Genomic DNA, 12,193 nt, shown 5'->3' on the forward strand with positions numbered 1-12,193 from the left:
TGATTCAGGAAAATACCTCGAGGAAGAGAGAAAAGAGGGGAGGCTAACTGTGATGACCGTTGTGGAGAGAGAAACGAAGAAGAAAGCTCGGCGACTGTTGCAAGGGACAAAATAGGAGTAAGAATGATGCCTTAGGTTGCCTATTGGGTTTAATTGGAGAGAGGGAGGTTGGTAGGGGCGGAAGATTTCAAAACAACGGAGAAATCATGTGATTTGCGCGATTGGAGAGAGAGAACTGTGGATGGGAGCCAAGCAGCCGCTTGGGTCGCTCGCATGCGAAAGGGGTGAGTCCTCACGTGAAGGGGCGGAGGGAGATCGGCCAGCCACTCGCTCGGTCCTTCCTGGACTGGGCTGGCTCGATTTAGGTATAAAATGCCTACTGTTAACCCGCGATCTGATTCCGTACCCTGCATGCGTTTACCCGCACCTGCCCGAACTCCCTGCTCGCATGAGAAGCCTGTACTCCCCCTGCTCCGCTTCTCACCGAGCGCGCCTCCCGGCCCAGCTCCCATGCCACCCCGACTACGACCTCACCCCGCAATCCGCCCCATTCCCTGCGCATTCGTCCCACGCATTCCCGCTCACGCGCGCTTTTCTTTGCCTTAGGCGACTCATACCAGCTTCGCATGCGGCCCTTCTGCGGAACAATTATTACATCCTCCGACCGAATGTAGAGGAGCGTTCGTTTTTAGGCAAAAACGTGTCTATACCGAGGTGTACCGAGTTTTTTGAAAAAACTCGGTACACCTCGGTATAGGAGCATTTTTGCCTAAAACCGAACGCTCCTCTGCATCCTTACACCGAACGAAATAAAAGTTCCCTTCTGCGTGCTCCCGTGACCCGTGTGTCTTACCTAGGCACTCTGTCAGCCTAATCCCCCAAGCTTGCGTCCGTGATTCGCCTCTATGCGATCCTCTTCAGACTCTTCTCCATGTGCGGACACAGCTTGGGTAAACGATCTCCTCGTGCAACACTGTCCGTGCGATCCACTTCCGATCGCCTCCTCTTCTTCCTTTCTTGAATAATAACCTTCCTCCACCTCGAGATCGCCTCCATCAGGCTCTGATACCAATTTGTTGAGATTCTTGGAGTTCTTGAATGAAAGAGATATAGAGGGAAGAATGGGAGAGTGCAAATCAGACCAAAAGAATTTTTTTTTACTTGGCTTGTGTTAGCAAATATTACAACCATTATGTCTATATATAGACACAAAGGAATGCACTAAACAAAAGGCTATACAAAGCAATATAAGAAATGCCTAAGGAAAGTACACATATATAGAACTAAACAAAAAATAAAAAAAAGAATTAAGTTGGATCACAATAAACACTAACAGAAGAAATTTGCCAGAGCAAAAGGCAAAATGAGATGGGTCTTAAAATTCGAAAAAATCACCCCTTAATTAAAGCAATTTTTTTTTTGGGGGGGGGGGAGTGGGGGGGGGGGGGGGGGAAGGGGTAGAATTGTTGCGCCTGTAGTGATTGATAGACTGCTCAACAAAAAAAAAAAGCATGACATAGATGCATCAAAGTAAAAAAACAACCAAACCTTTTTAAAGCAGAGGTCAATTTATGTAGAAGTCCCAACAAAAAAAATTATGTAGGATCATTGAAATGATTATTAGAAGCATCAAGAGATAACTTGTCAATCAGAGAATGCCTTGAATTTCCACAATGGATCGGATATGATCTGAAAATATAGTCACCTCAGATCTATAAAATATTCATCATATCCAAGGCGTCCACCCTTCATACATATTGCACAAATTGTCTATGCTTGTAGCCTCCCTGATAAGATGATCCACCTGCTGGGATGCCAGCATTACCCTGCAAAACAAATTCGTGATCACTTCAATTGAAAGAAGTTGAAGATCAATTATAACTTGAAGTAAAAGATGAACAATCGCTTGCATACCGTCCATCATCAATATCTCTTCCCTCTATTTTCAGCTCAACTTGCCTCAAGACTGACATAGCGTAAGCATTTTTACCTGCCAAAAGACACCATTAGCATCAGGGACGTCAAAACCAGAACAATTAAACCTCTCGCTCATATTAGATTTCACGCCCAAATACTCCTGTATTGATGCAAAACCAATACGGACAAGAAAGCTATAACATTTAAAAAAACTAACAATGATTATGAGAAAATGATCAAAATGATCCCTTGATTTTTTATGAAGGACCAAAATGATCCCAACTATATTAAATGATCATTTTAATCCCTCAAGTCTTTAAAAAGTGATCAAAATAGTACTATGGTGGGACTATTTTGATTTCTCTTTAAGGAGTTAAGGGATCAAAATTATGCTTTAATATAGTTGGACTATTTTGATCCTTTATAAAGATTCAAAAGACCATTTTGATATTTTTCTCCAATGATTATTGCTCTCCATATGTCATTAGAAGTGATTTCAACAATCAAACTACTGTTTATCCTATCATTTTCATCATCAACACCTTGAATATCCTTATCCCTACAATTTTTGGGCATCCTCATGTATCTCACTTTGCCATTCATTATTGTGTTACTGCTATACATCGTGCTAACCCAAGCTTGCATAATCTATTTATGTAGGTGTTCTATGACATGCCTACCTCCAAAACCATTTCTAAACTAAAACTTTATTTTATTATTGTATTTTTAATAATAATAATGCCATGGTTGTATTGAAAATCACATATCTAATTATTTGTGCTTACAATATAATGTTTTATTGACCCAATTAGGAAAGTATATATATTAGACTTGACTTATGCTAAGAAAGATAGAGGTAGACCTAAAAAGACATGGTTAGAAAATAATAGAAATGACGTTTCTTTATTAGATTTAAATGAGAATTTAACTTTAACATGGCACAATGGAGAAAATGATTCATGTAGCCGACCCCACATAGTAGTATGTTGTTGTTGTACTACAATATAATGTCTTATTGCAACAGATAACAAATGTAATTTTATGTATTTATGTAGGTGATCACAAAATATTTCTAACATTCCTAATCCCAAAATTAACCATCTGAGGCAAATGCAATTATGATTAAAAAAACGGTGGCAAATATTAATTACAAGGCTTTGATATCTTACCTCTTTTGCTCCATCCTAAAGGATTAGAACATATACGATCGTCCTGATTTTCTTCATGTCCCTTTAATGGGGATAAAAGGTATTGCTCCTCATTGCTACCTCGAGGCTTTGTACCATCAGACGTTCCCTCTCCCATGTTTGAGGCATGACAAGCACTGCCCACAACAGATCTTATCCTTTGATTACAGTGTACTAAGGCAGCAGAACTACTATCATTAACCTCAATATTAGTTCTTCCTGACACTTGTTTTTCATCAAATACACTCTCTTTCCTGCTATTATTGCTCTCACCAGAATTAGTAGCATAAGATGTTTTTTCCAGATGATAGAAGTTATCATCAGCATCATTTGAGGTAATGCTGCTTGTATATGAGCAGTCTGGCGGAGAAATCCATCCTTGATCATCTGAAGGAAATTCATGGAGTGGGATGTTGTCGTCAAGGAGAATGTCATCATCATTCCCAAAGATAACTTTGTCATTTAGATACGTGCCATCTGAATAATCTGGCCTTGACATGAAAAGTTCCTGAGATCTCACCACTTGACTTTCCCCAAGACCTTCCAATGCCTGTGAAGATAGGAGATTTACTAGTTAACCTTTCACTCAATGCAGTGCTAAAATGGATAGGTTGAGCAGACATACTAATGTGAAACAGACAAAAACTCAAAAATCGGGTGAGATTGCAATACATTAAAATTAAGACTAAAAATATTAGTTTTATTCATTGTAATCATCACAAAACCATCAAAATTAAACATGAATGTTGCTTCCTATAGTATCCTATGTTAAAGGCTGCATACAGACGAAACAGAACCAGCTTAAAATCAAGGCTGTCAAAAGTGCACTTTGAAGTGCAAATTTGAAACAAAGAGGAGCTGTAGCGCCTCCCTAGGCTGCAACAGTTTCTATTTATGTAAAGCATGCGGTTCATAGTACTATATGCAATGCAGAAGAGCATTCCATGTGCGATTGGCCTACAAATGAGAGTACAAGTGGGCAAAAGCACAGGTGCAATAAAACAACAGGAGGTGTGACGAGCAGATGCTGCATGGCATAAAGTGCGGATGCAGCTCAATACTATAAAGGAGGGACCAGGCTAGGGAAAGTTAGTGACATTGCACAGAAGTATGATCCAACCTTGACTTCACATGAGTGGTATTGCAGGGACAATAGTTATGCCGTTTGGCCTTAGTAATGCTCCTAGCACGTTCATGAGAGTTATGACTCAAGTTTTGCGACCGTTCTTAGGAAAATTCGTTGTGATATATTTTGATGACATCCTAATCTACAGTAGCTCGGTGGATCTTCACCTGAAACAAGTCTGTGAGGTTTTGAGGAAAGAACAATTGTATGCCAACCAAAAGAAGTGTATGTTCCTCACAAACCGTGTCACTTTTCTTGGATTTATCATATCCTCCCAAGGGATTTCCGCTTACCCTAAAAAAGTTCGAGCGATTAACGAGTGGCCTGAGCCTAAAAATATTAGAGATGTTCGGAGCTTTCCTAGATTGGCCACCTTCTATCGGAGGTTTATTAGAAATTTTAGCACAATTGTGACACCCATAACTGATTTTTTAAAGAAAGGAGAATTCCATTGGACTTCAACTGCCAACAAAGCATTCAAGGAAATTAAAAGAAAAATGATAGAAGCCCCAGTTATGCGTCTTCCTAATTTTTCCAAAGTTTTTGAAGTAACATGTGACGCATCAAGCTTAGGTATAGGTCTATAGGAGGAGTTTTATCGCAAGAAGGACAACCCGTTGCCTATTTCAGCGAAAAATTAAATGACATCCGACAGCGATACTCTACCTATGATAAGGAGTTCTATGCCATCATTCAATCCCTTAGGTATTGGAGACACTATTTATTGCCTCAAGAGTTTCTCATCTTTTTCGACCACAAAGCCATGCGTTACATAAATTCGTAAAACAAACTCAATGCACGTCATGGTCATTAGGTCGAATTCTTCCAAGAGTACACCTACACCATCCGAAACAAAGCCGGGGCTGAAAACAAAGCGGCTGATGCCCTTAGCCGTCGGATGATGATGACTCGTGAAATGAGAACTGAAGTGATTGGATTCGAGCGTCTTAAAGAAGACTATAAGGACTGCCCTAATTTTAGTGAGACCTATTCTCTTTTGACCACTGGACATGAGCGTACTATCAATGATTTCTTAGTGGAAGATGGATACCTATTTGAAGCCCAAAAGCTCTGTATTCCCCAAACGTCTCTTCACGAATACCTTGTATGGGAATTACATACTGGTGGTTTAGCTGGCCACTTCGGGCAATCAAAGACTATTGCCGTGCTAGAAAATCGATTCTATTGGTCCAGTCTTAAGCGTGACGTTAGCAAACTTTTAAGGAGATGTCACACCTGCCAGCTTGCCAAACAACGCAAGCAAAACATGGGACTCTACACTCCACTCCCCATGCCCAATTGCCCTTGGCAAGATGTAAGTATGGATTTCGTACTGGGATTACCCAAGATCGTTAGGACGCACGATTCTGTCTGTGTGGTAGTTGATCGGTTCTCGAAAATGACCCATTTCCTCCCATATTCTAAAACTTTTGATGCCTCCTGGGTCGCTAAGCTTTACTTTGATGAGATAGTTAGACTTCATGGTCTACCTAAAATCATCATTTCCGATAGAGATGTTAAGTTTACGAGTTATTTTTGGAAAACACTGTGGCACAGGATGGGTACAAAACTACAGTTTTTCACGGCCTTCCACCCCCATACCGATGGGCAAACCGAGGTTGTTAACAGAAGCTTAGGAAACCTCTTAAAGACTTTGGTAGGTGAAAATCTTAGAGACTGGGATTCTAAGTTACCCATCGCTGAATTTGCCTATAACAATTCTGTCAACCGAACCACGGGCCTGAGTCTGACTGAAATTATGTACGGATACCAACCTAAGCAACCTATAGATCTAATCCCCATGGGTCCTAAGTTTAGAATATATGAGTCTGCATCCGCATTTGAATCGCATTTACAAGAATTGCACAAAGACATTAATAAAAGAATTGAACTGAGCAATGCTAACTATAAACTCAATGCGGACCTCAAGAAAAGATTTAAAGAATTTGAAGTGGGAGATTCTGTGATGGTTCGGATTCATCCGGAGTGATTCCCGCAAGGGACCGTTAAAAAGTTACATGCGGGAAGCGCCGGACCTTTCAAAATAACTTCCAAGATAAACAATAATGCTTATGTTCTAGACCTTCTTGAAGGTTTTAACTTTAGCCCCACATTTAACATTGAAGATCTTATAGCCTATGAGTGTCCAGAGTTTAACCCCACCAATCTATTACATAATGAGCCTTATGTGACCCTACCTGGTGAGATCCCCAGCCTACCCCCACTCCCAAACATTTCCACTTTACCTACTGCGGAGAGGATTGAGGCAATACTTAGCGATGAAATCATTTCCACTAAAGACGGTGGTCGCCGAAGGTATCTGGTTCAATGGGCAGGAAAGACGGAGATGGAGAACGTGTGGATCGATCGGGATGAGCTGCAGTGATTGGACCCTGACCTACTAGAGTGGTACGAGACTTCTAGAGATACTCACTCGATGGGGTCGAGCTTTCTCCCACCTGGGGAGAATGATGAGGACATCAGATTTCGACACGTACCATCGCCGGAGACGCATATCGACGACTACGATCTAGATCCTTTATTTTTGATTTACTTGTATTTTATTTATGCTTGTATTTCTATTTTCCTAGTTTTCCCCTGTATGCATTGAGTCACTTATGTAGCTCTGAGGGCATTTGTGTCATTTTAGTTTTATTTTTATCTTGGCCTATTTAAAGGAGGCCTCATGCAATGTATAAGCTAATGTTGATGAATGAAATTTTCTATTATTGATCTTTTTGTGATTTCGTGAAACTTTCCAAGATCTCTTTGTAAGTTCTTCAGGAGGTGGTGCTTGTAGATCTCTTTGTGAGTTCTATTGGAGGTGGTGCTTGAGATTTGTAGCTCCAGATTTTCCCGATCTTCTAAACCTATCTTTCCCTTCTCTACCTAACCGAAATTTCCCTTCCACCCAACTTCCTCCACTGACCCCAGAATTCCACCGCCGGCCCTTCCTGGCCGATCCAGCCACCAGCGGCTCACCTAGCCCCCACGGCCGGCCACCAGCCCGCCAGCTCTCTCTCTCTCTCTCTCTCTCTCTCTCTCTCTCTCTCTCTCCCATTAATACACCTTTAACTCCCCCTCCATCCTAGCCTAATTTCATATTTCAAATTCTGAATTTGAAATTAACCTTCTCTTATTTGGAAAGCTGAAATTATATTCAGGCTTATTCCCTCCCTCCACCTCTTCCAAACGTTCCTAGCCTTCCTCACCCGAGCCCACACCCGTCCACTCTCACGGCCCTTCTCCTCCCTCTCCCTATAGCTCACGACCAAGCCCTCCTCTTCCCTTTGTTTCCATCGGTGCTCCTTCCTCTCCTGACAAGGATGCATGGCGGATCCGGAAGTTGATCACGGCTTCGCATACAATGAACAAGGGGAGATCGACATCTTCCTCTCCCCCTTCTACGAGCCGAATTGGAAGTACGACGTCACCGTGGAACGTTACGTCAATCACATAGTTTATTGCCTTGTCGGAACTATCGAGCTTCAACAACCAAGAACTCAGTGGACTCTTATCGGACGCCCACCCGCTTCCCCAACTCCAGCTTCCCCGGCAACTAGTCCTCTCGGCATCACTTGTGTGATAGTGGCGTATCTAAGTGTGCTTGCAATCCTCTTCCGCTAGCCTCCACTTTCAAGAGTTGAGTTAAGGATCTCTAGGTGAAGGATCTAGATTTTAAATTTGAGGCTTTAATATATTTGCTATTTGCATTACTTATTAATCTTTGATTGTTATTTTGTAAGTTCTAATAATCTCAAAGTGTAACATATTGCTATTGCTTAATCTCTCATGTTATCTTCTTAAACTTCCATTTGAGTAAACAAGAGTTTATTGGTAGTACGCAAAGTTATCACTTTTATTAATCTCTTAATTGCAATTCTTGTTATCGCATTTAGTTTCACATCATTTTGGATATAGGGTCATTCATTTATAAGTTTCCTAACACACGGGTCTTACTGCTTGGCTTAGAAGTAGCCTATGGGTTTGTAGTCGTTTGCTAGTTTGACACTAAACTATGGCTTTGACACTTACTTGCAAGCAATTGTTTTCTATTCTAGCTTTCAGTAGTATACTTGTTGTTTCGTGCTCGTAGCTTTTTCCTACTACAACAATTTGTTACTCTACTTTATCACTGTTATTTGTTTGTTTCTACCCGCTTTCAGTACTTTATTTTGTTTGCAGTAGTTAGATTTGCTTTTTTCAGCATTAATTTAATCTTATTTATTGATGCGCTAACTTTTGTCTATTTGCATGCAAGTGCTCGTATCTAGTAGATTAGAGAGCTCTCAGGTAACTGCAGGAGTCATTGTTGAGAGTCTAAGAATGTTTGAGTTTGTTTTGAGAGCTTCGGAGTTCTTTATTGAGTTGTTTGGAGAGCTCCTTGTTCTTGCTCAGAGAATTGTTAGAAAATTGCTTAGTTGGAGAGTTGTTAGAGAGTTGCTCAATTAAATGTTTCGTCCAAGTGTATTTTTAAATTATATATATATATGTAAAATTCAATTTTTTTGCTCCGTTGATTTAATTAGTTAATTTTAAATTGAAATTTAATTGAACTAAAATTTGATTTTAATTAATTTAAAGTTTCTGATTAAATTTTAAATTGAATTCTAATTTTATTTTAAAATTAGTTAATTATTTACATAAATTCTATTTTGATTAATTAGTTAAATTAGATTAGAGTCCAATTTTATTTTTAGTTGATTTCAATATATGTGCTCAAATTATTTAAATTGTAAGAAATAAGTTACTGTTCCATTATTCAATTTAGTATAGTCAACTTAAATATTTAGTTTTAGTTAATTAGTTGCTTTAATTATTTGAATTTAATTAGAGATTCTTTGTTTAATTAACCAAAAGATTTAGTTTTAAACTTGAAATTAGTTATTACATTAACGTTTTAAATTATTTGTTTGTTTAGGTCAGTTAGTATCATAATGAAAAGGGTAATTAGTCAATTAATTATTAACTTTATTTTAAATTGATTTGATTTAGTTGTTTGATTATTTTTTTTTATCAATTTTAAATTAAATTATTGAATTAAGCGTTGTTTAATCTTTTTTTTTTTCAAAATCCATTTAAGTCCAGAACTTTTGAGTAAATTTCGGCAACCTCCTGATGTCCCCTTCCCGCGAGGGGAGGGCACTCGCCCTTTTAATCCGCCCAGCCGGAGAGATAATCGACGGCCGAGGGCTTTGGGGCGTTGTTGGGTCCCGGAATTGTCTTCGCCGTCTTTGATCGATGATTGTAGACTCTGATTGGCGATTGCGAGCATCTGATTTTGCTAATATTTGCGAGTATATATTCTTCTTTTCTCCCCTCTCCCTCCTTTTTTTTTTTAATATTAACATAAGAGTTTATGTCATTATAATACAATATAATAACTTAAATAGCTTGCATGATCTCCTTATAATCTTCCTCCCCGCTTGCTATTTGAAATCAAGAAGTAGTCCGTTCATTCACAGGAGATCAAACAAATAGTTCAGCAGAAAGAGGAAAAATGACTTAGGTTTGCTGAACGAAGTGGGTGAGACACGTCTACCCTTTTCACGCAAAGGGCTGAAGCAGAGGAGATCGGGCTTTGTTCGCACAAAGGAGGCGGAGGCGGACTGAGCCTTTAGTGCGGAAGCTTGTTGGCGTTGCGTGAAGGGAGGAAGGTGAGGGCTTCGGCTTCGTTCGCATATAGGAGGAAGTCGGCGATGAGGGCTTCGTTTGCTAACGTGAGGAGGTCGGACGTAGATAGCGGGCCGCTCTTATTTCGCTCATGTTAAGCCGGACTCGGTGCAGGTGGGTTTGACGAGGCCGAGTGAGCGGCGGTCAGTCAAATCGAGACCGTAGGCGCATGATTGCCGAGCAGAAAACTAGAGAGTTCAAGCCAGGTAAAACTCTACTTCCTCTTGAAAAGATAGCGTGAAAAACTGAAATTTTCATTTCTGAATTGTTTTATACGACTTATTTGAGTGGTTATCTTGGTCACGACATGGACGTGCTGGACATCGTGGGCTTGGCTTTACCAACGTTCTTCAATTAGCATATATTATATATATAATTTGTTATACACATTCCAGCATGTATTGGTAAGGCGAAGAGAGAATGATTGTTGGATCATTAAATATATCCTTATCAGACGAATTCCATTGCAACCATTAGCGAATTCTTTCAAATTGCTATATTTATGAAGATAAGAATATGTTTGCTAGATATGAACAACCCAGACTCAATGACGTTTTCTTTTATGAGTATTTGAGATGCTTGCCTTGGTAGAGAATCTATTTTATAGGTAAGTTTAGGAAAGAGAGATTAACTGTTACACCTTGAAAAGAGTTATATGGAGAATTTTTTTATGCATGTAAGGAATTTTGTCCACATTTGCCACTCAATTTGCTTACAAACATAGGACCAATTGCAACTCAAAATGAAAGAAAGTGAGATTATTGTTACATATTGAAGAGGGTTTTTCTTGTTCATTTAGAGCTCTCCTTGATCAAAACTTCATCTCTTTCTCTCCTCATGTAATACCGTATAATGTATTCTACCCCTAAGCAACAAAGTAAAAGTTTATTTTTATATTCCTAATAAAGAAATCCACCGATATACACATGCAAGAGTTGATTTGAATCCAACATATGAGATTGGATGTGAATGTGTAGTGAAAAGTTAGTGGGATAAGTATGCAATTCCAATGTGTTCTAAATTAATTGTCAAAATATTATTATTATTTCTTATACATTACTTGAGTATTTCATTAAACCCTAGCTCATTAACAGTGATTGTATTGTAGGAAAGGGGAATGAGTCAGTAGGGCACTAGGTGGAAAGAGGTGACTATTCTTTTTTGTATACATATGTGTTTGGTGTATAAAGAGATCTGAAAAGAGGTTTGAGTAATAACTGTACAAACTTTTTGGTATGTAAATAAATTTAAAATTTTTTAGTAAAATTCTATATATCTTTCGAGTATATTTGATGTTTAATTTAGATATATTATATGCTTTCTATTGTTATGTATAAAACTTGATATGTTAAGAGAGTTTAAAAAGATTACTTCTTACTCATCTAATCATGATAGAAGTAGCTTAGAATAGGTGTTAGTAAGAAAGGCTTGTTTAGATTTTTCCTTTTTTGTTATACTCCAGATTGACCTTAGCATGGGGGCCAAAATGGGATGTGACACATCAATTCTAGAGTTCTTCATTATTCTTCATTGCAATTCTTGAAAGGATTAAATATTTTCATTTGTATTTCCATAGCTATACATTTATTGAGATATTTGATGGAGAAGTATAGAGAGAATAAGGAGGATGATCTATTACTTGTATTCAAACACAAGGTGGTATTGACCAAGTATTTTCCTATTTCAGTTGGATTACATCAAGGATCAGCCTTAAGCCCATATCTTTTTTCTTTAGTCGTGGATGTTCTCACTAGACTTTGCAAGAGGTTGTACCCTGATCTATGCTTTTTGCTGATAATATTCTTCGTGTTGATAAGACTAGAGAGAGAGTTGAAGGTGAACTTAAATTATGGAAGTTAACTTTAGAGTCTAAAGGTTTTTGTTTGAGTAGATCTAAAACCAAATATATGAAGTATAATTTTAGTAATAGATCTAGTAGGGAGATTGTGACTTTGAGCGATCAAGTTATTAATAAGAGTCGTTTTAGATATCTTGGATCTATTGCTCAGAATAATTGTGAAATAGATGGGAATATTATCAATAGAATTCAATTGGATGGTTGAAGTGGGGAATGCATCAGGCTTGTTGTGTGTTAGAAAGGTCACCCTCAAACTTAAGGAAAAATTCTAAAAGATGGTTGATATATCATCATAAATTTATCTTGATCGAGCACGAATCTTGAAGCAAAATCAAGTTGGAAACTTCCAAAATTAAAATTGGGACCGTCCGAACTCCGATTTCAGCAAACTTACAGTCGAACTGAACATCTCAGAAATACGAACCCAACGAC

The 12,193-nt window shown here is 38.7% G+C and overlaps 1 protein-coding gene across 2 annotated transcripts in view; it reads right to left on the minus strand.

The window, feature by feature from the left end:
* Positions 1 to 12,193, minus strand: part of LOC110116604 — a 46,491-nt gene that overhangs the window by 3,670 nt on the left and 30,628 nt on the right. For both annotated transcript variants that reach the window (XM_020850260.2, XM_020850259.2), the window contains exons 13-15: positions 3,087 to 3,654; positions 1,915 to 1,990; positions 1,706 to 1,826 (exon numbers count right to left, since the gene is read on the minus strand). In XM_020850260.2, the coding sequence (XP_020705919.1) occupies positions 1,727 to 1,826; positions 1,915 to 1,990; positions 3,087 to 3,654 (744 nt within the window). In that variant the 3' untranslated portion in view covers positions 1,706 to 1,726. The remainder of the gene's footprint in view (positions 1 to 1,705; positions 1,827 to 1,914; positions 1,991 to 3,086; positions 3,655 to 12,193) is intronic.

The sequence above is a fragment of the Dendrobium catenatum genome, unplaced genomic scaffold, assembly GCF_001605985.2.
Source record: "Dendrobium catenatum unplaced genomic scaffold, ASM160598v2 original_scaffold_86555, whole genome shotgun sequence".
Classification (NCBI taxonomy): Eukaryota; Viridiplantae; Streptophyta; class Magnoliopsida; order Asparagales; family Orchidaceae; genus Dendrobium; species Dendrobium catenatum.